At 39.4% G+C, this 24756-nt stretch overlaps 1 protein-coding gene across 1 annotated transcript in view; it reads right to left on the bottom strand.

Annotated features, from left to right (window-relative positions):
- The window catches only part of DNAH11 (dynein axonemal heavy chain 11), a 335444-nt gene that overhangs the window by 36193 nt on the left and 274495 nt on the right, over nucleotides 1-24756 (bottom strand). The window contains 5 exon segments of the mRNA XM_029929863.1: nucleotides 578-700; nucleotides 3684-3854; nucleotides 7253-7393; nucleotides 9322-9486; nucleotides 19441-19645. Coding sequence (XP_029785723.1) covers nucleotides 578-700; nucleotides 3684-3854; nucleotides 7253-7393; nucleotides 9322-9486; nucleotides 19441-19645 — 805 coding nt within the window.

Below are 24756 nucleotides of genomic sequence, written 5' to 3'. Positions count from 1 at the left end.
AGTGGTACTTTCAACAATAGCCAAATCATAAAAAGAGCCTAAATGTCCTGATGAATGGAACAAGAAGATGTGGCTTATCTATACAATGGAATACTATATGGCAATGAGAAGGAATGAAATCTGGCCACTCACAGCAAAGTGGATGGACCTCAAGGGTGTCATGCTAAGCGAAATAAGTCAGGCAGAGAAGGACAGATACCATATGTTTTCACTCAGAGGTGTACTAGGAGAAACCTAACAGGGGGCTATGAGAAGAGGAAGCAGAGGAAAGAGAGGGAGACGGAGGGAGGCAAATCATGAGAGACTCTTGAATGGTGAAAATAAACTGAGGGCTGTAGGGGGAGGGGCAAGGGAAAGGGGGGTGATGGTCATGGAGGAGGGCACTTGTGGGGAAGAGCACTGGGTGTTATATGGAAACCAACTTGACAATAAACTATAAATAAAAAATAAATGAAGAAAAAATTATATATTTCTACAAATGAAATGGTATATCACTTGTATTTTTAAAAACATTTCTATATTTTATGAGAACTGAAATATAAGATTTAGAAAGTGAAAAAACGTTTTCCTAACATACCTTTAGAGCACTCCAAGACTGAGCAGTTAGGAAGTCAACAGGACTTGAGTAAGTGTGTTCAACTTTGAATCGAAGCAGGAAATCCAGTTCCAGAGGGTCTATCTCTCTCTTTCTCAACAAAATCTTTAGGGCACACAAAATTGAAAAGGGTCATTTAGTTTATATCAAAATTACAACACAGGAGGTAGTAACCATTTAACAGATATGACTGAATACACAGAACCATGTCTGCTGAGAACTCCTATAGGTGTGTATCTGTTCTAAAGATGAATTAAGAAATCTTAGATTAAGTCTATGATCTCAAAACCTTGACTGAAAATCTAAAGGCAAATAATTATGAGACTGGTTTATTCCAATTTTAACACATGCCTATTAGTGAAATATTTGAAATATTTGTTCATATTTATGCTTTTGCTGTGAACTCAAACTTATCCTAGAACTTGCTACACATGTGTACCTGGGTTGCTCAGTCAGTTAAGCACCCAACTCTTAGTTTCTGCTCAGGTCATGATCTCACCGTTTCATGAGTTCGAGCCCCACACTGGGTTCTGCATGGACAGTTGTGGAGCTTGCTTGGGATTCTCTCTCTCTCTCCCTCTCTCTCCCCCCTCCCCTGCTCACATGCCGTCTCTGATTCTCTCAATATAAATAAACTTAAAAGAAATTTTTTTAAAGAGACTTAAAAAAAAATCTTGTTACACAAATTGAGAAAGCCTGAGGTGACGATGGAGAAGGTATAACTAATATTATAATTTAGTCATGATATAGAAATAACATCTAATAAACTATGAGATGTATGAAATATTTTTCTTAAAGCTTTTTTTTTAAGGTTTTATTTATTTTTGAGAGAGAGAGACAGCATGAGAAGGGGAGGGTCAGAGAGAGAAGGAGACACAGAATCTGAAGCAGGCTCCAGGCTCTGAGGTAGCTGTCAGCACAGAGCCTGACGTGGGGCTCGAACCCATGAACCATGAAATCATTACCTGATCCAAAGTCAGATGCTCAACTGACCAAGCCACTCAGGCGCCCCTGAAATATTTTTCTTATATGTGAGATTATACTGAGAAAAATGGAAAATTGTTTTATAGATACAACTAAACAAACACAGTATAAATAGAAGTAAACTTTAGACACCTACGAAGTCCACAGAAAGATCATTTGGGGATGAAATACTCACAAATTTCACCTAAATATTATAATACCATATAAAGTTAAATAGGTAAAATGTTTGAGTTTTATGCTATTTTAAAACTCTAGGGGCACCTGGGTGGCTTAGTCGGTTAAGTGTCTGGCTTCCAGCTTCAGCTCAGGTCATGATCTCATGGTTTGTGGGTTCGAGCCCCACGTCAGGGTCTGTGCTGACAGCTAGCTCAGAGCCTGGAGCCTGCTTTGGATTCTGTGTCTCCCTCTCTCTCTTGCCCTCCCCTGCTCGTGCTCTGTCTCTCAAAAATAAATAAAAAACATTAAAAAAAATTTTTTTAAACTCTAAATATTTTCAAAATGCATTATCAGTGGTAACACATTAAAAGACTATTTTATTTGATTGAGTTTTTCTTAATTCAATTTATTTCAATAAATAATCGCCATATATATAAAGTGTTGATTTACAGAAACTGTCAGAATTTGAGATAAGCTATAATTTATCTATGGCTTCCAAGGACAAAGTTTTAAATAGATGTGCATATGTGTGTACATGTGTCTCATACATTCTTATTCCTGGCTTTTTATTGCTAATGAGTAATATGTATAAAAACAAAAGTTAAATTTTGGGGTGTCTTGATCCGGTTGATCACATACATAAACACCTACACGTACATATTCTTATATAACCCAAAGGAATCAACAATGACCAAAAATACTGAAAGTAATAGTTTATCATTATTAACAGCAAGTATTTATAAAATGCCTTCTTTGGACAAAGCACTTTGGAGAACACAACACAGACCAGGCACTGACCTTTCATCAAGAATGGGTTGATATAAAAAGGTATACAGCAAACAAACTAGTAACACAATATGCTTATTTTATCTAGGCAGGTAATCCTCGATGTTTTCTTCCTATTGTGGGAGCCTTACTTTAAAAATCTTTTGCGGGGTGACTGAGTGGCTCAGTCGGTTAAGAGGCTGACCTCGGCTCAGGTCATGGTCTCACAGTCAGTGGGTTTGAGCCCCATGTCAGGCTCTGTGCTGACAGCTCAGAGCCTGGAGCCTGCTTCTGATTCTGTGTCTCCCTCTCTCTCTGCCCCTCCTCCGCTCACTCTCTGTCTCTCTCTCTCTCTCAAAATAAAATAAAGACATAAAAAAAAAAAAAAGAAAAGAAAAGCCAGTGCCTTTCTGACTCTCTGTACGGCACCTATTTAAAAAATAAATAAATAAATAAATAAAAATCTTTTGCTAGAGTCCATTTAAAAGAGATAATAATAAAAGAATAATAGGTCTCACTGAAGGTGGCAGTGTGAAACCTGGAGCTTATTTACCCATTCACTTGTTTTTAAAGGGACAGAGAAAATCCTAGGACCATCCAGATGTAGACTCATAATTCTGATCTTTAAGAGTCTCCAGGCACCTGGGTGGTTCAGTTGGTTAAGTGTCCAACTCTTGATTACAGCACAAGTTATGATCTCACAGTCATGAGATTAAGTCCTGATTTGGGGTCTGTGCTGGGCACAGAGCCTGCTTAAGGTTCCCTCTCACTCTGCCACTCTTTGACTTGTGCATACGCATGCTGTCTGTCTAAAAAATACAATACAATACAATACAATACAATACAATACAATACAATACAATACAATACAGAATTTCCGTGGTAATATCCGGGAGGCTCTGCATAAGACCTAAGAAGCGAGGAGAAGGTGTCATTGATCTGTTTTTCAGGGTGATCACTGATGTGGTGGCTTATGGGGCATACCCATCCAAACCAACACTGTGGGACCTACTGAAAGGTTGTCACATGTCCAAGTTCCTCCTAGAAAAATCGAACTCACCTCATGCCACCCAGGGCTTCCAAGAAAGGGGTCATGCCTCCTTTCAGTGGATGTAAAGCACATAATAAATACAGGTACAGGACTTCAGTTCCGAGAGTGCTTTCAAATGACTGATTTCCTTACCTGAAAAGCCATCTGGGACAGGAAGATGAGCTTGTCCTTCTCAAACAGTGCCTGGCTGGTGTAGAGGAAGATGGCGTAGGTGATGCTCTCCATCAGGACTGAGACACGGTCCTGCACGTCCTCCACCTTGTCAGCCTGCTCAATTGCTCTATGGAACAGCATGTTGAAAGCCTGGGGAATTCAAAGTGACAGGTAAAGGGTGGAAACGAGTGCCTGATGTCTAGCAACCCCCTCCCCCCAACACACAGAGTCAAAATGGGGGATCGTTTACTGCTTAACTTTAGACGAAAGGGCCACACTGTTTTCCAAAAGGGTTTTACCACTTGGCATCCTCATTGGCAACGTGAAAGACGTGCAGTATTGCACCTGTGCGAACCCTTGTTACTGCCAGTCTTGTAAAATTGTAGCCATTCCACTTGGTATGTAGTAATACTACTTTCTGCTTGCACTTTCCTTTTTTCTGATGAATACTGAGCATTTAAAAATGGGCTTATGGGCAATACTCATAACTCAGTACAGGACATGTCTGTTCAAGTTTTTCATTGTTTAACTGAGTTGTCCAATTTCTTTATATATTCTGATAGAAGTTCTTTGTTAGATACATGCATTGGAAAGAGGTTTTAATAATCTGTAACACCTTTTTATTTTCTTAATGTCTTATGAAGTCCACAAATTTTTAATTTGATAAGATTCAATTTATTAGTTTTTCCTTTCTGTTGTATCCTAAGAAATCTTTGTCTAACCCAAAGGCCAAAGATTTTTCTCTCATTTTTTTTCCCTAGAAATCTCATAGCTTCATTTACTCATTTTGAGCCAGTTTTGTAGGAAATGTGATGTAATGTTTAAGGTTCATTTTATTTCCTGTGGGTATCCATCTTCGGCACAATTTATCAAAGCTATCCCTTCTTCATTAAGTGGTCTCGGTATCATTGCCAAAAATTCCTTGACCATACATTTGTGGAATTACTTGTAGACTCTCTGTTATCCATGGAATTTTCTTTAGGCCAATTGGTATCAGTTTATAACAAGTCCTGAAGTCATGGATTGTACGTTTTCTAAATTTGTTCTTTTTCAAAATTATTTAGTTCTTTTAAATCCTTTTAATTTCTACACAGATTTTAGAATCAGCTTGCCAATTTCTGTTTAAAAAAAAAAGCCTTCAAGGATTTGACTGAGATGGCATTGAGTCTACAGATCAATTTGGAAAGAACTATCATCTTCATAAAACGGAGTGTTCTAATCCACATACACAGTATCTCTCTCCATGGGATAGCTTAACAATGTTTTGTAGCACTTAGCACACAGATCTTCTATTTGTTTTGTTAAAATTATCCCTAAGAGTTTCATGAATTTGGAAGCGACTATAAATGGTACTGAGTTATTATTTTCCAGTTGTTTGTTCTTCATGTATAAAAACAAGGGGTTTTGAGTATTGACTTTATATCTTGCCATCTTGCTAAAAATTCACTTCTTAGTCCTCGTAGATTTTTTTGGTAGATTTTTTAAGATTGTCTATATATATGATTAGGTCATTTGTGGAAAAAAAAAGACACTTCTTCTTTTAAAATCTCTGTGCCTTTTATTATATTATTGCACTGACGAGAACTGCAGGGCAGTACCACATAGAAGTGTTGAGAGAAGACATTCTTGTTCCTGACCTTAGGGGAGAGCATTTAGTTTTTCAACATCAAGTAAAAGATTAGCTATAGATTTTTGTAGATGCCCTTTTTCACACTGAGAAGTTAACCAGGTATTGAAATGTGTCAGATTCTTTGCATCCACTGACGTGATCATAGGGTTTTTCTCTGTTTTCTATTAATATGAAAACTTGTGTTATTTTGTAAATGTTTAACCAGCTTGTGCTGCTGGCATAAATTCCACTTGGGCATAATAAATTGTTCTTTTGATTTGTGGCTGGGTTTGATTTACCAATTCGTCCATTCTCCCTGTCTCCCTTCCTTTTTGAGAGCGAGCGAGCAAGAGAGCGAGGGCACAAGCACTAGCAGGAGTGAAGGGCAGGGAGAGAGAGAGAATCTTAAGCAGGTTCCATGCTCAGTGTGGAGCCAGACATGGGGCTCAATCCCATGACCCTGAGATCATGACCTGAACCAAAACTAAGAGGAGGACACTCATCCAACTGAGCCACTCAGGAACTGCCCAGCCATCTTTTCATGTTCATGAAGGGGTCTGCTCTGTGGTGTCTTACTCTAGTTTTGGTGATTGGGTGATACTGTGACGATACCACTGATTTATCTGTATTACTCTTTATACACTACGGTCATTCCAAAATCCAACCGCACCACGCTTCTCAGGATTTTCGCACGCTGGCTCCACACTACTAGAAACCTGCTAGTTACTCTTGACTCTTTTCCTCTTCATTACTGTCCCTGTCCGATCCATCTAAGGACTGATTATTCTAGCTTCCAACCGTACGACAAGCCTATATTAACTCCTGAGTCCGCTGTCACCCATCAGACATCTGCCTCCAAACCTCTCGATGGCTTTTCTTTTGCAGACAAACAGTACTCCAAAATCCCCCATCAGGCCAACGAGGCTTCCCATGATCTAGACTTCCCCACCTTTCTAGACTCCTGTCTTGCCATCTTCTCCGTCACTCATGAATTACCCTCCACCATATACATCCATTCGCCACCTGGAATCTCAGACTCGATGACGTCCCCCCCACCCTGTTGTCTCCAAACATTCCATACACAGCTAAGCTCCACAGGAACAGCTCCAGTGTCACTTCCTGTGAGGGGCCTTCCCTCCATCTTCACCATCTTTCTCATTGTACTTATCCCTTTCACACATGCACACACACCCACACCTGTGGTTGTTGTTTTTTTTTTTTCAAAACTGTACACTCAGTAACCAGCACCACATCTGGCAGAATGGTTGATCCCAATAGCTATTTGTTTAAAAAGTCAGTAACTGAATGAATGAATACTGCCCAGAAGCACAATGATGTAAGCTAAAAAGCATGGCCTAGGAGATCACGGTCATGAGTTCAAATCCTACCTCTTACAATTCTGATGTCAATTGTTGAGCAATTTATTTCATTTTATTTCAATATTTATTTCAATTTATTTTGTTAGTTTTCTTTTTTTAAAAAATAGGGATAAAATAATATACTTTACTGAGATGTTTTAGGCATAAGAATGAACCAAAGTATGAAAAAGTTTTGTAAGTAATAGAGTGACTTAATGAATGGTTACTCTTACTCCTCCCATTATACCAAAATAGTATGGGTTTTTTTATAAGACACCTACATCTTCACAAAGAAAATGTATGAGTCTTAAGGAAAAGTCCCTCATATATAATAAACTCAAGACTCATTTAAGAACAAAACCAAATGTATTATAATGCTACACAATTTAATTATCTCAGAGTCTTACTGAAAATCATAAAGTTCCAGAGAAAATGAGGATTTTTTTTTTTTTTTTTTTTTTACTGGCTAGAGCCTTAGGATTCCTTAATAGAGACACCAATTGCCTAAAAATAAAGTCCAAACTTCCAGAAACAAGTAGAACTCATGAAATTTAAAATTTTCCCTAGCCTATTCAGCATACCTTCAAAGAGAATTGATAGATGGGGTTAATTTTTCTGAGGTCATTAATTACAAAATAAAGAAGAGATGCTCTCACTGCCACTGGTCTGTAACATTCTCGGGCTTCATTGATTTTCCTTTCATTTTCTTTAGTTTCAATCACCTAGGTAAGATCAAACAATGTAAGTCACTTACTCTTCATGTTCTTGATACTTACCCAAGTAAGGGAATGGATGTATCTGAAATGAAAACTTACTTGTATTAAAACAGAAAACACCTATGAAATCTATGTACTTGAGTTTTTCTAAAATTCTTAATTCATAACGTAATTTTTTTTTCATAAACTGAGTTTTCAGTGAGAACGGACATAACTCTAGCTGTTTTACGGTTACAGGTGAAGGAAACCTGGCAGCTCGTTGTAGTTTTACAGAATTTGTTCTGAGTAATGTCACCTTCCTACTCCCCTTCTCCTTTTCAGGTTTAATAACCCAGATACAGCACCTCCCAGGGAGAGCTCTTACAAGTCTACTGGGTCAATTCAGTGCTGATAACTTTATTAGTCAACAAGGTATATGCAAGCAGCCAAGGTCAATAATATATCCAATAGCCATGCTTACTAAAAAAGCCTTTATATGAAGACTCAGGACTGTTTGACTTTGCATCAGATGATCCATATGCTCATATATTTCCATTTAGTTTATCTATTAGCCTCTGGGTACATTCAGAGAGATAATTAAAACAACAGTAACACCACCACCACTACCACCACTCAACCAACAACTCATTTTTATTCAAAGCTCAAATATCTTTAAAGAAACTTTTTAAAAAAAAAATCTAGGACTACTGCAGGTCCCAAAGCTGTTTTTTTTTTAGTGTTTATTTTTATTTTTGAGAGAGCATGCATGAGGGGAGGGTGGGGGGCAAAGAGAGAGTGGGACAGAGGATCTGAAGCAGGTTCTGTGCTGACAGAAGCGAGCTGATGTGGGACTCAAACTCATGAACTATGAGATCATGACCTGAGCTGAGGTTGGATGCTCAGTTGACTGAGCCACCCAGACGCCCCTGGTCCTAGAGCTTTTTACAATAGTTTTTCCCCCTCTAACCTTTTTTACAGACTGGATTCTTTAGACTTGTGTACAAAAGGAAATAAAATGTAGAGCAGAGAGGGGAATCCCTACATAGCAATATATTAAGAAGATAGGAAGAGGCATTTTAAGAGACAATTAGAAGCTAACTTCAAAGCTAAGACCTAATTTACTTAATTGCTCTAATCTTTACCATCTTAGGAGCCACCTAGAATTCACTTACTTAAAAGGATAGAGTAATTTGGGATCCCATCTCTTTGTTTAAATTAAGATAAACATATAGGATGTGTGGTGACACAGGCTCAAATGGGTAATTAATAGATTACTAAGTAATGAGGATATTGCAGAAGCGAATACAGTTCCTCCCATTCTGACACAATGGAATTTTAAGGTGCGCGGACACTTGTGAAAGTCCTAAGGGCACACCACGCATGTTGGGACATATGTTGGACATTCAGCAGAAAGTGTACTCAATAAAAATTTTTATTGGCTTTCAGGAAATGTCATTGTTTCCCAGGGTGAATAATGCATCTGAGTTCAGCAGGAGACCATCCCTTGCTCGCTCTCCCGCCAGTGAAGGCCCGTAAACACGACTTTAGCTCTAAATACTTCTCTAAAATGTACAACAGACCACGGAGCCTGTGGCGAGACTGGAAGGTGTCAGTTTGCCAGAGCTGGAGGCTAAGCCTTTTTCTATTTTAGACCATCTAAGCCAGCAGGCCTCCAATTCTCTTTAGATTTAGTCACTCGGAAAAAATTATAGCCTCACAGAGTCTCGTGTGAATGACAGCATCTCTGTTGAACTACAAGAGGCACAAGTTTAACCACCTCGGGCTCCATGCAGTGCCCCCACATTCTGATTTTTAAGGGCAGTTTATTAAATGACCTGACATCCACAACAAGTGGGTCCTCTGAAGGAAACGGTCAAGTTTGATCACCTTTTTATCCCAAGCACTTGATTCAAAGGGAGCATCGCGACCCTCCAGGTGTCCCTGCGCCTTCTTACCTTCCGCTCGATCTCCGCCGCGGTGGCCTTGGTCCTCTCCAGTCTCTCCACAAGCTCCATGTCGTCCAGGAAGCTCCCCTCGGCGGCAGAGAGACGCAGGAGGAGATCATCCTCCAGATACTTCAGCTCGATCTTAAAGTCATTCTGGTGCTTTGTCAGAACCAACTAACGCAACCCAAGAGAAGCGTGAGAAATGGTGGTTAAGTTCATGTTTGCAAGCGGTTGCTCTAATTATCAATTTCATCGAACCATATATGGTAAACACGCTTAAAATTGAAAACATACAAAATTAAAAACATACTAATCATCTTTAAAAACTTATTTTAATTTTTAAAAAATATTTATTTATTCTTAGAGAGAGAGAGAGAGCAAGCAGGAGAGGGGCAGAGAGAGGAGGAGACACAGAATTCGAAGCCGGCTCCAGGCTCCGAGCTGTCAGCACAGAGTTCGATGCGGGACTGGAACTGAGGAACTGCGAAGTCCTGACCTGAGCCAAAGCCGGACACTTAACCAACTGAGCCACCCAGGCGCCCTTGAAATTTATTTTTAAACAAGTCGTGGAGGGGAGCACCTGGGTGGCTCAGTCTGTTGAGCAGCCGACTTCGGTTGGGGTCACGATCTTGTGGTTTGTGAGTTCGAGCCCCACATTGGGCGTACTGCTGTCCGTGAAGAGCCCATTCAGATCCTCTGTCCCCTCCTCTGCCCCTCCTTCACTTGCATGCACACGTTCTCTGTCTCTCAAAAGTAAATTAAATTAAAGTAAAGATTAAATTAATCTTTTTAAACAAGTCAGAAAATATGTTAAGATCTGGCTATACTTCAGTGTCAAGAGAATAAATGTTTGTCATTCTTTAACATTATGAGACTATAGGAAGAATCTATTCTATTCTAAAGAAAGAAACTTCTGCTTCAAATCTAAAAAGCTGGAAGTCGTCATTTCCATCCTCACAAAGGAAAACAGCTAATCCTCAACTCAGCTCACATCCTGCAAAGCACTAAGGTCGCAGGGTCAACCGCCACTCTAAAAGCCAGAGGATGGTGAATGCAGACTAGCAGCTGAGGGTGAACAGTCACAGAGGGACTGATTAATGCTGGCGGCAGAGCTCCTGGGTCAAACACCGCCTGGAGCCCGGTCTGAGGAAGCCTCCTTACGCCTGTATGTTTGCCTCTAAGAGACCTACTCGTTCTCACAGTGAAGACCAAAAAACAACAAACAAACAAAATCTACTTCTGCTTTGGGCAGTGGAAGGGGCAAAGCAACTATTTTAAAATAGGTCCAGGGAAAAGCAACCACTTAAAATATCCAAGAGCTTTCTGTTTTCTTAACAAAAGCCTTCCCTCGATGAAAATTTCATTATCAGAGCCTTCCCAGACTTAGGGAGAAGGATGATTGGACAACTCAGTCTCCCCTCAACCTCCCTTCTCATATAGGGGAGATAAAAATAAATGACAAACTCTTCGGAAGAGAGAAACCCTGAGATTTAGTCATAGTATTACAGAATACTTTCCATCCACAATAGGTTACTACCACACCACATCAACAGATTCCAGTTTGGTTAACAGTCGATTACAACAGAGAGCTATTTAAGAAGCAATTTCTAGGGAAATCCAAAGACACAGGGAGACAAAAACAGGTATATGAGAGGAAAGTGAAGCCTGTGACAGCAACAGGTACAGCAAATATGACCCACAGCTTAACTCCTAGTCACATAAATATACAACTGAACACTAAAGCTCTATTGGCCTCACTTCAAATTATCCAATACATCCTATCTGGCTTTCAGCAAAAAAGTACAGGCATGCCCATAGTATGAAGAGATAAAACAAACCTCAGAACAAGACTCAGGAATGGCAGAAATATTCAAATTACCAGACTAGGAATTAAAAGTAATTATGCTTAATGTGTTAAGGGGCTCTTGAGAAACTGGAAAACATGCAAGACCATTTGGACAATTTAAGTAGAGAGATGGAAACTCCAAGAAAGGAAATGTTAGAAATAAACACTATGACAGAAATGAAGGATGCCACTGATGGGCTCATTAGTAGGCTAGATACAGTCAAGGGAATCATCAGAAAACTCAAATATAGGTCCACATAAACTTTTCAAACCGAAAAGAAAAAAAGGAAAAGAATATCCAATAACTGTAGGAAAATTACAGAGTGTGTAACATACATTCCGTAGGAATACCGGAAGGAGGAAAAGGAGAATAGTGGAGTTAATAATGGCTAATAATTTTCCAAAATTAATGACATTCACCAAATCACAGATCCAGGAAGCTTACAAAAGAATACATAACAAAAAACTTACACCTAGACATCACATTCCAACGGCAGAAAATCAAATACAGTGAAACAATGTGAAAAGAATACAAAAAAAAAAAAAACCCCACAAAAAACCCCTCACCTAACCAGGAAAGAGGGCAAAACTTACATAGAACTTCTGGGAAATCATGTAAGCAAGAGAAGAGTAAATATTCAAAATATTGAAGAAATAAGCAATCAGTCTACAAGTTTATATCCTGCTAAATCAGTCCTTTTTTAAGAAAAAAACTAAAGGATTCTGTCAACTGTAGATATGTCTTACTAGAAATGTTAATTTTTTTGTGTGTGTGTGACAAAAAAAAAATGATACAGGTCAGAAACTCACATCCACATAATGGAAGAATGTCAGAGAAAGAATAAGTGAAGGTAAAAAATTTTTACTTACTCTTGAGATAACTGTTCAAAATAATATAGACAACAAGGTATTCAGTGTTTATAACTTATGATAAATGAAAGAAATGGTAACAATGTTACCAGATGGGAGGGAAGGGAAGAAATGAGAAAACTGTTAAAAGATACTTTCAGTCCCTAGGAGGCAGTATATTAATGGAACTCAAAAATGGATTTAGGTTACTTGTAAATGTATATAGTAAATACTAAAAAATCCACGACATTAAAAAAAAAAAGAAATATACACTGAGAGAGGACATGTACTGGAATCATATGAAATGCTCAATTAAAACCAGAGAAAGTATAAAGAAAAAAAAGAAAGAAAAAAAGGGTAAGAAGAGTGCAGTAAATGAAAAAGTGACAAATATGGTAGATTTTAATCCAAAAGCAGCAATAATCTCTTTGTGAGTTTTCTAAATACATCCATCAAAAGACAGAGTGGATTAAATAAGTGGGACCCAACTGTCTATTATCTGAAAGAAATCTACTTTGCTTAAAGGTAAAGGGATGGAGAAAGATACACCATTTGCCACTTAACAAAAGCTGGAACAGCTACATTAATTTCAGACAACGCAGACACGAGAACAGAGAAAATTATCAAGAGCAAAGAGAATTATATAATGATAAAGGAGTCAGTTCTCTTAAAAAAACGTATGAAGCCTTAGTGAGCATGTCTCTGACAAGAGCGTCAAAATACATGAGGCAGAAACTACCAGAACCCCAAGAGGCGTACAAGGTCACATTGCTGCAGAATTCAAAAGTCCTGTATCTAGAATTAATAGATTCTGGTAGACAGAGAATCAGTAACAATATAGTTGAACCAAACAGCACTATTAACTGGATGTAACTGACATTTATAGAATACAGTAAAGCCTTGGATTGCAAGTAAATAGTTCTGTAAGAGTTTCATAAGACAAGCAAACACTTCTAATAAATTTGGACTTGAAAAAGGAGCAACGTCTTGGAATATGAGTAGTATGTGACACTGGATGTCACGTGATCACAAATGAGCCAAGGGTTCTTCTCCCTCCCTCTGCCTCTCCCCCTGTCGGATTGTGGGTGATCATCAAGGCCATGTTACATTTCCACAAAATCCTCAAAAGGAGGCAAAAACAAATGTCATTGAAAAAGTTCCTTGTGAAAGTTGCACAAAAAGAAAAAGATTCTGTTGAGCCAACAGATAGTAGTGATTCCATTAGTGCTAGTGAAAGTCATTTACACAATAACTCTCTTCTCTCATTTTTCTCACACCAGCCACAAAGGTTTGCAAAGGTAAGTGCAGGTTAATTGATTTTTCCTTATATTTTGAATTTTCTTTATTATTTTTTATTATATTACAATACTGTAAACATTCTTACATGAATATTGTTGTGGAATGAAACATCTGAGTTTCCATTATTTCTTATGGGGAAATTCGCTTTGATATACAAGTGCTTTGTATTACAAGTATGTTTCTGGAACAAATTATGCTCGCAAACCAAGGTTTTACTGTACTTTATCAAATAAGAGCAGAGTACATATTTTTTTCAAGCTCACATAAAATATTCACATGATAAACCAAACTCTGAACCACAAAATACACCTCAAAAAGTTTTCAAAAACATAAACAGAAAGTATGCCCTCAAACCACAATGAAATTAAATAGGAAATCACTAAATGGAAAGATAGCTGGAAAAATCGCCAAATATTTGGAGATTAAACAGCACACTTTTAAATAATATGTAGGTGAGAGAAATCTCAGGAGACATTAAAAATATATGAAACTAAATAAAAATGAAAATACAATTTATCAAAATGTGTGAGAGGAAGCAAAAGCAGTGCTTAGAGGAAATTTTGTATCATTGAACACATATATTAGAAAAGAAGAAAGATCTAAAATTATTTACCTAAACTTTTACCTTAGGAACCCAGTGAAAGAAGAGCAATGTATTTAAATATAAAGCAAGGAGATGAGAATAAACAATAAAAATTAGAGGAAAAAATCAATAAAATTTAAAACATGAAACCAATGGGGGAAAAATCATCAGCCAAAAGCTAATGCTTTATAAAAATCAACAAAACTTATAGCCCTGAAGCCAAGCTAACAAAGAAAAAGAGAAAGCACAAATTACAATGTCAGAAACTAAAGAAGGGCCATCACTACTGATTCGATGGTCACTAAAGGATAATAAAAGGATATTATGAATAAGTTTATGCCCACAAACTTGGTCATTTAGATGCAGTACTACAATTTCTTGAAAGACACATCTACCGAGAACTCACACAAGGAAAGCTAGATAATCTGTTTCATAGATATGATATCAAAAGCACAACAAAGAAAAAAAAGAGATAAACTGGATTTCATCAAAATTAGAAGCTTATGTGCTTCAGAAGACACCATCAATAAAGACAAACCACAAAATGGGAGAAAATAATTTTACATTATGTGCCCAATGACAGTATAATATTTAAAAAACATAAAGACACCCACAACCCGAAAATAAAAATAACCCAATTTTAAAAATGGGAAAAAGTTTTGAATAGATGTTTCTCCAAAAAGGACATATAAGGGGCGCCTGGGTGGCTCAAGTCAGTTGAATGTCCAGCTTGGGCTCAGGTCATGATCTCATGGTTTGTGGGTTTGAGCCCCACCTCAGGCTCTGTGCTGACTGCTAGCTCAGAGCTTGGAGCCTCCTTCGGATTCTGTGTCTCTTTCTCTCTCTGCCCCTCCCCTGTTCATGCTCTGTCTCTGTCTCTCAAAAATAAAATGTAAAAAAAATTTTTAAGAAGAAGGACATATAAAACCAATAAATATATGAAAAGATGCTCAACCTCCATAGCCTGTAGGGAAAAGAAAATCAAAACCACAGTGAAATACCACTTCACACGCATTAATGTGGCTATTAGCAAAAAGAGAGACATGAGTTGGTGGGATGGGAAGAAATTGGGTCCTTTGTACATAGTTGGTAGAAATGCAAAATGGTGCAGCTGCTTTGAGGCAGTTCCTCAAATATTAAATGTAGAGTCAATATATAATGTAGCAATTCTGCTATTAGGTACATACCTAGGAGAATTGAAAAATATATGTCCACATAACAACTTATGCATAAACATTCATAGGAGCATTAAACCTCATAGGCAAAAAGTGGAAACAACCTGACTATCCATCAACCCATGATGGCATACATAAAATATGGCATATATATCTGTACAATGGAACATTCTTCAGCCATAAAAAATGAAGAATTGACATATGCTACAACAAGGATGCACCTTGAAAACATTAGGCTAAGTGAAAAAAGCCACGTACAAAGGCCATATATGTAATGATTCCATTTATATGAAATGTCCACAACAGACAGTACTCCTTTTGGGGGTAAAAGGAGATTAACAACTGCTAGGGGCTAGGTGGGAGCAGACACTGGAGATGAACAGCTAATAAGCATGGATTTTTTTTGAGGTGCTGAAAATGTAGGATTGAATAACCAAACTCTGAATAACCTAATACACAGTGAATTATACAATTAAAAAGGGTACGTGATTTAATGCAATTCCTATCAAAATATCAGCAGCATTTTTCATGGAGCCAGGACAATGAATCCTAAAATTTGTATGGAACCACACAAGACCCCAAACAGCCAAAGCAATCCTGAAAAAGAAAACCAAAGCTGGAGACAGGATGACTCCAGACTTCAAACTGTATTTAAGCTGGAGTCATCAAGATAATATGGTACCAACACAAAAACAGACACAGACCAATGGAAAAGCATAAACACCCAGAAATGGACCCACAACTATATGGTCAATGAAGCTCTGACAAAGCAAGAAAGAATATCCAATGGAAAAAAGACAGTCTCTTCAACAAATGTTGTTGGGAAAACTGGACAGCAACATGCAGAAGAATGAAACTGGACCATATTCTTACACCACACACAAAAATAAACTCAAAATGGATCGAAGAACTAAAGGTGAGACAGGAAACCATCAAAATCCTAGAAGAGAATATAGGCAGCAACCTCACTGACCTCGGCTGGAGCAACTTCTTACTAGACACGTGTCTACTAAGGGAAACAAAAGCAAACACGAAGGATTGGAACTTTATCGAAAGAAAAACCTTCTGCACAGAGCAGGAAACAATCAATAAAACTAGAAGGCAGCCTAAAAAATGAGAGAAGATATTTGCAAATGACATATCAGATAAAGGGATAATAACCAATACCTATAAAGAACTTATCAAACTCAACACCCACAAAACAACCCAGTAAAGAAAGGGGCAGAAGACTTCAAAAGACAGTTTTCCAAAGAAGACATCCAGATGGACACATGATAAGATGCTCAACACCACTCATTATCAGGGAAATACAAATCAAACCCACAATGAGATAGGACCTTACATTGGTCAGAACGGCTTACATTAACAACACAAGAAACAAAGAGTTGGCAAGGATGTGGAGAATGGAGAGTCCTCTTATACAGTTAGTGGGAATGCAAACTGGTGCAGCCACTCTGGAAAACAGTAGAGAGGTTCCTCAAAATGTCAAAAATAGGACTACACTATGACCCATCAATTGCACTACTAGGTATTTACCCAGAGGATACAAAAATATAGATTTAGAGGGATTCATGTACCCCTGTGTTTATAGCAGCATTATCAGCAGTAGCCAAACTATGGAGAGGGCCCCAAAGTCCATCGGCTGATGAATAAAGATGTGGTATATATAGCCTGTGACCGTCAAAAGGAATGAAACTTGCCATTTGCAATGATGTGGATGGAACCACAGTATATTATAAGCATCATAAATCAGGCAGAGAAAAACAAATACCCTATGATTTTACTCATATGTGGAACTTAAACAGATAAACAAATGGAAAAGGGGGGGGAAGGAAAACAAACCATAAGAGACAATGATAGAGAACAAACTGAAGGCTCATGGCGGGAGGTGGGTGGGGGATGGGCTAAATGCCTGATGGGTATTAAGTAGAGCACTTGTGTTGAGCACCGGGTGTTACATGTAAGTGATGAATCACTAAATTCTACTCCTAAAAACTAACTAGAATGAAAATGAAAGGGAAAAAAGGGTAGGTGAACCGTATCTCAATAAAACTTACAAAAATGGGAAGAAATATTACTATGTCTTAATGAACACCACTGAATAGACATGTTTCATTGAAGCAGAACAGTATTTTGTTTTATTAAAAATATTTTTTAAGATGTATTTTGAGAAAGAGAGAGCCTGAGCAGGGAAGGAGCATCAAGAAAAGGAGAGAAGAAGAATCCCAAGCAGGCCCCACGCTCAGCACAGAGCCTCATGACGGCCTCCATCTCAAAACCGTGAGATCATGAGCTGAGACAAAATCAGGAGCTGCATGCTTAACTGACTGAGCCGCCCAGGCACCTGAAGCAGACCAGTATTTTAAATACATTTTATTTTTAATGTTGCAAAGAAGGATAACATTAGAAGAAACTTAAAATGGGCTAGTGATACAGAGGAACTCTGTAATATCTGACAACTTTTCTGTAAATAAACCTAAAAGTATTCCAAAATAAATTAACATTTATTTTAAAAGCTTGCTTCTGATAGATAAGTAGGGTAGAAAGGCCAGCTACTGCTAATCATTGATGCTGAATGATGCCAGCATGGAAACTTGTAACTATTCAATGTTCATGTTTGAAAAATTTCACTATCTAAAGTCAAAGCAAATAAAGAAATTAACCAGGGGCATCTGGGAGGCTCAATTAAGTGCCCAACTCTTGATTTTGGCTCAGGGCATAATCTCACAGTTTGTGAGATCGAGCCCCAGCTTGGGCCTCACTCTGACCTCATGGGGTCTGCTCCCTCTCTCTCTGCCCCTCCTCTGCTCGTGCTCTTTCTCTCAAAATAAATAAACTTAAAAAAAAAAAAAAGAAATTAACCAAACTGAAGAAGATTTTGGAAAAAAATGTAAGCATATTACCATGACAAGTCTTTTTTATAGAGAGCATGCGTGACTAGAGGAGAGGGGCAGAGGGACAGAAAGAGAATCTCAAGCAGCCTCCAAGTTCAGCTTGGAGTCCAGGGTGGGGCTTGATCCCATGACCTTGGGATCATGACCTGAGACAAAATCAAGACTTGGATGCCAAACCAACTGGGCCACCAGGCACCTCAAGGTTATTTTTTACATGGTCTTGGGGGTGTTTTGAAGGTAGACATGTTCCCTGTCCAAGTTGGCAGTTATGCATGAAGCAGCACTGGGCTCGGAGCGCTCGGTGCCGGCAGGATGCAGGGCCACTGAGTGTGAGCACACTTTCCAGAATACCTCAGGGAACAGTGCCCACTCACACCCAGCCCCGATCCCAGAGCCGTCTCGGCCTGGCTGACGCAGAAGTCAATCCAGGTAAAAGCTATTTCAAATAGGGTCTGGGGGCGCCTGGGTGGCCCAGTCGGTTAAGCCTCTGACTTCGGCTCAGGTCATGATCTCACATTCGTGGGTTTGAGCCCTGCGTCGGGCTCTGTGCTGACAGCTAGCTCAGAGCCTGGAGTCTGCTTCCGATTCTGTGTTTCCCTCTCTCTCTGCCCCTCCCTGCTCATGATCTGTCTCTCTGTTTCAAAAATAAATAAAACATTTAAAAAAAAAATGGGGTCTGACCTTGGGTAAGAATCCCTTGCAGGGCTTGGTAAAACAGACTGCCGGGCCTACCTCCAGAATCTCACATTTCGCAAGACTCGGGCTGTGGCTTGAGATTTTGCATTTAAGGCCTCCAGCTGCCGCTCATGTCTTAAGAACCACCATTTGAGAACCACTGATTTATACCAGGAGCGGCAAACATTTTCCATAAAAGGCCAGAGAGTAAATATTGTTTATTTTGCAGGCCACATAGTCTCTGTTGCAACCACTCACCTTGACCATTGACTTCTTTATACATTTTCAGACTTCCTCTGTTTTTTCTTAATTAGTTTTTTTGTATTCAACCCTCATTTAAATCATTTTCAGTATTTTTTAAAATCAGTGTAAAGTCACACTTTCCATTAAAGGCTAATCATCACCAGCTATGAGCTCCTTAATTTTTCCAACCTTATTCCATTAGTCCTCTTTTTCTTTTGTTTTTTGTCATGCCTGAATTAGACTGTGATCACTAAACCTACCAGCACATGTACCTGCTTCTCTACTTGTTTTCCATGATTCATAGGTCTTCTTGTTCGTCTCAGTCACCCGCATCAAACCAGGCCTGGAGCTAGCCCAGCTCCTGCCAGGGGCACGATGCTAACTCCTTTCCTTAACGGGAGTGCCCTTGAGCGGTTTACTGTCCACGCACATCCTCATTTTTCTTAATCAGACTCGAAAGACCTGGAGGGCAGGAATCTTATCTCACACTCCTGTGTCTGAGCACTGCAACTTTTGCAAAGCAGATACCGAGTGAGTGTTGACAGACGATTTCATAATTTTTACCTTAAATTTTTCCAGATCTGGCCTTTCAATACTGACCACCTCTGCCAGGAGCTGGGCTTCTAGACCGTCTTCTGTGACCGTGAAATTGAGGAGGGTTGTCTGAGCTTGCAGTTCTGGCTGGTAGTGAGGGTTTGCCAGCTTTGTGTGAAGGATAAGGCGAAAGTTCTTGTTAAATTCACATTCCTTATCTCCAATCCTGATATATCTAAAGGGGGCAAGACACAAACGTTCAGGAGAGTCCCACGAACCATCACTGATATTTTGGGGTCACCCCATCCCTCTACTCTGACAGTGAATCTCGGTTGTAAGACCAGGTGATTCAAGATTTCTCAGCTACTCTGTCTCCCTGAAGTATACAAGAAATAGGAATTATCTACTCAACCTGTTCACAACTAAGTTTTTTACATGCAAAATGGTGAACACCGTACTCATCTCGTAACGTCACTGTAACAAGAAAATGCAGTATGTCATATGAAGGTTGTACAACAACAGTCAGCTTCTATCATACTTTCCATGAGAAACCTTGTATTAACCATTGCTATTCTTACAGGATAAAATGAGTAGGTGTTTGTATTTACTTGTGTGTATGTGTGTATTAAGTGTATATATACGTAAAATTTATATACATATGAGGAATACACATATACTTAAAATTACTTTCTATTCAGTATTTTTGGCACTGGCTCCAAAGCAAAGTTTAGGAGCCTCCTGTGTGAATGCAAAGGGGCGGGATCTCAGAATGCTTCTGTCCTGCTCCCCTGTCCCTCGGCCACAGGGACCAGGAGCGGGCGCTTTATTCAAAGTACTGGTCAGGGTGAGTGTTCCTGGGACTTGGGATTGGAACAAAGCAAGGGAATCAGAAACAGAACCTACAAACTCACACTGAAGTTCACCCTCTCCTCCTGGTAAACCACGCAGCAGCAAAGACACGGCTGGTTTCCCAAGGAAGATAAAACCAGTCGTAGGTTGAAGGAGAACACAAAGGGAGCACGTTCTGATTTTATGGGCTCCCAGGTCCCATCTCCCTTGAAAGGGTGGTTTCTGCACTTGCAAGCAAAGCACTGAGTGCACACAGCCTGTCCCTGAGGGGACGGCCTGATTTTTTTCTACCTCAGATATTGCGGCCTAACGTGTAAAGACTTCACCATGCAGGCTCTGTTGCACTCTCGGGCTTGGAAGAGCTTTGGTGAATGCACACCATGATGAGAGATCACAGCACAGGAGAGGGAGTTCGGCGTAGAGGTTCCCGGCTTCAGCGCCATGGTCTGGTGAAGAGTGTCCTGCTCCGACCGGATTCCAGGTCTGAGATGGTGTTTCCACAGCTCCACCCACAGGACCGAGTAACACCGTCAGGCCTGGAGGTGGTAACGGCTTCTTGCTGATGCAAGCCTTTGGTTGCCTGGACTCTCTTGTGGGGTTCCTTTACACGTGCCTCTGGAAATCCTTTCTGTAATAGTCCCTGTTAATTCTACTGAAGAAATTCTAGCCTACTTGGTGGGGGTTGATTTTGGTTTTTGTTTTTTTTTCCTGATGGGACCCTTCCACTAAGATCCAGTAGTGGGAGTTTTTAAATTCATGTGACAAAGCACAAATGTTGAAACTTCTCCAACTTTTCCATCAAAGAGGTCTGAACTGTATTGGAGTAAAAATGCATGTAAGAAGACTAGGATTGAGCCTGAAACAAAGAACATCTTTTCAGTCTCCCATTTTATATTAATTATAAAAGTCCTGCATTCTTTCATACTTATGTATATAAAGTAGTTCAATTGTAGATGATTCCTAATGATGAGAAAATGTTATCCAAAGGCCTTATTATCTCTAATGTAAATACAGTATTTAGGGGGGCCTGGGTTGCTCAGTCGGTTAAGCATCTGACTTTGGCTCAGGTCACGATCTCATGGTTTGTGGGTTCGAGCTCCGCGTCGGGCTCTTTGCTGACAGCTCAGAGCCTGGAGCCTGTTTCAGATTTTGTGTCTCCCTCTCTCTCTGACTTTCCTCTCTTTGTTTTCTGTCTCTCTCTGGCTCAAAAATAAATAAACCATAAAAAATAAAAATAAATAAATACAGTATTTAAAAAATTACTACTTATCTCACTAACTTACAGGTGAAATGTTATTTCACTATATTTATCAATTATGGAAAACTGGATGAATTAAAAAAGAAAGAATGAATAGCAAGTTCATCATTCAGGTGACGTTCCTTTTTATTACAATGTCTCAACATATGCAACAACTTTTCTTTAAACCTGAGGAGAGATGCCCAAAATTTTTAATATGCCCATATTTTGGGTTGCTGTTGGTGGATGTTTCCTAATTGTATTTTGCTCTGAGATTCGTCTCCTCGGTCACATGAGGAGGAAAGGACTTCTGAACCAATAGCCACTTAGTCTGACTAGGAATATTGTTATGAAACAATTTTTGTAAACGTTATTTTAAAAGTCATAATTTTCTTCCATTGCTAAAGCTTTAATCACAAAATCACTCTTAATCACTAAAGCCTTAGTCACTGTAGCTAAGAATCTCAAAGGATTAAGAAGATTCATGATTTCTCATCTTCATCCAACTCTCAAGTTTTGTTTTCATTGTATTGATCTTATATTTGTAACAAAGACTCTGTTTCAGATGAAGTGTCTAAGCTTGAAAATGATTTGCCAAAGAAGTTGCCTTTGGAGACCTTCTTTATTAAGTTGGTGAATTCATTCCTGTTATCTAGTCTTGGGTTGTTTTTATGGTGTCAGGACTTCCTACTCTTTAGTATTTTTTTTTTTTTCTAGAAGGATGAAGAACAATTTAGGTAACAAGTTTCTTCTAAGCCAGTATATGTCTGTTTAATATAGTTCCCTTTAAAAAAAAATTAAAAAATAGGGGCACCTGGGTGGCTCAGTCAGTTGAGTGTTTGGCTTCAGCTCAGGTCATGATCTCACAGTTCGTGGGTTTGAGCCCCGTCTCGGACCTTGTGCTGACAGCTCAGAGCCTGGAGCCTGTCATCGGATTCTGTGTCTCCCTCTCTCTCTGACCTTCCCCTACTCATGCTGTCTCTCTCTCCCTCTCAAAAATAAAAACTTAAGAAAATAAAAAATAAATAAAAGAATATTCACATCACCATTAGAGAAAAACACTGAGACACAAAAGAGATGAATGAACCACAGGCCAGATGTTTTATAAATGAACCGGTCAGTAGCTGTTGGTGTATCCAGTGAGCACAGTGGCCTCACGCCCCTGTTTCACAGGTCAGGGAAATGACACCATGTGTTCACACGTTTGCAAGGATTTTCCAGTTGTTATTATGCTCATTAAAATAATCATATACCTTACTGATAATTTCTTCAGTTATTTGTATTTATAGTAAAACATATTACAACCAAACATTCAGTCACCCAACAAGCAGTTATGCCCAGCTGTAGGAGAGTCCTGAAGGCAGCGGGCATAGAAGACACAGGCATGGTCTCTGCTCTCACAAACATTATCACCTAACTCTTTGATATTAGGCATTATGACTATGATGTGTTACATATCAATGCAGCCATTTGTCTATTTCGTCTGTTCAATAAATGAATACACGTTAGGTCCCTACAATGTGATGGCCGAATCAACATCAAAGATTGGCCTAGTTAAAAGATAGGCAAAGAATACAAACAGACATTCCTCTAAAGAAGATATACAAATGGCTAGTAAGCGGGGCACCTGGATGGCTCAGTCAGTTAAGCATCTGACTTCGGCTCAGGTCACAATATCATGGTTTGTGGGTTCGAGCCCTATGTTGGGCTCTGGGCTGGCAGCTCAGAGCTTAGAGCCTGCTTTGGATTCTGTCTCTCTCTTCCCCCCCTCTTTCTCTCTGCCCCTCCCCTGCTCAAGCTCTCTCTCTCTCTCAAAAACAAATATTGAAAACAAAACAAAAAAAAAGAAAATAATGGCTAATAAGCATCTGAAAAGATGTTCAACACCATTAGTTATCAGGGAAATGCAACCAAAGCCCCAGTGAGGTGCCACTTCACACCCAATGCATGGTTATAATAAACAACAACAAAAACACAGGGGCACCTGGCTCGCTCAGTTGGAAAAGGACACTACTCTTGATCTTGGGGTTGTGAGTTCAAGCCCCGTACTGGGTGTAAAGATTACCCACCCCCACCCCCACCATAAGAAGCTAGCAAGGATATAGAGAAATCAGAACCCTTATACACTTGCTGGTGGGAATGTAAATGGCACAACCACTTTGAAAAACAACTTGGCAGTTTCTTACGATCTTAAACACACAGCTGCCACGTAACCAAGCTATTCCGCTCCCCAGTATGTATCCCAAAGAATGAAAACTCAGGTCCACATAAGATCTATATTCCAAGTGTTATTCCTAAATGCCAAAGGGGGAAAAAGAAATCCAAAGGCTGGTAAACTCAAGAATAAACCAACTACAGTGCACCCAAACAGTGCGATGTTACTCAGCAACAAAAAAGGAAAGAACAATAGATAATGCCCAACGTGGATGAACCTTGAAAACACTGTGCCAAATGAAAGAAGGCAGCCGCACAGGACCCCGTGTTTTATGATTCTCCTTACAGGAAATGCCCAGAAAGGGCGCATCTGTAGAGACAGAAAGGACGTGAGTGGGTGCCTAAGAGCGTCAGTCTAAAATGGACAGTGGGAATGGCTGCACAATGCGCGCATATACTGAAACTCACTTACATGTGGATGGAATTGCACGGTGTGTGAATAACAGCAGCGTTACCAAGAAAGACAAAAAGAACAACAAGGTATCAAGGGGTCAATTGGTATCACTGGTGCTCTTACCAATCTGTAAGGTCAGGACCCGGGCTGATAACTACAGTTTCTCAGGGGCTCACGCTTGACTTTTGAGCCCAACGAGGCGTGTCCTGGGATGGTCTTCTAGGACAAGGCTATTGTTCTCAGCTAACCCACTTCTCTTTGACTGAAGACATAGTCAACCATATCTTTGTTCGGAACATCATCAAAGTGTCTCCCACTACTTGAATTTCTCTTTCCAAGGGTTTCCAAGATTGATTGCAAAAGTAGCTTGGAAGACATCTTTCTTCACTAGCACTGTTCACTGCATTACCGTCACCCTAGGCTTCAGGAGTCACAGGATTGGCTTGTAAAAGAACTTTCAAGGATGAAGATTTCATGTAATTCCCATGCCTGGGTTCTCACATGTAAGCAGTACCCAAGTTGATACTTATTTGTACCATCACAGTAATAAAACCCATACTTTAATAAACCTCTGGTGCATCGTGGGATTTTCTGATTACAACTCCATCTTGGCTGGAATTCATTCCTTTTCAGAGCAGTATTTCAGAAATGC

This window comes from Suricata suricatta, chromosome 2 (genome assembly GCF_006229205.1).
Source record: "Suricata suricatta isolate VVHF042 chromosome 2, meerkat_22Aug2017_6uvM2_HiC, whole genome shotgun sequence".
Classification (NCBI taxonomy): Eukaryota; Metazoa; Chordata; class Mammalia; order Carnivora; family Herpestidae; genus Suricata; species Suricata suricatta.
This window is presented reverse-complemented; position numbering and strand designations above follow the sequence as displayed.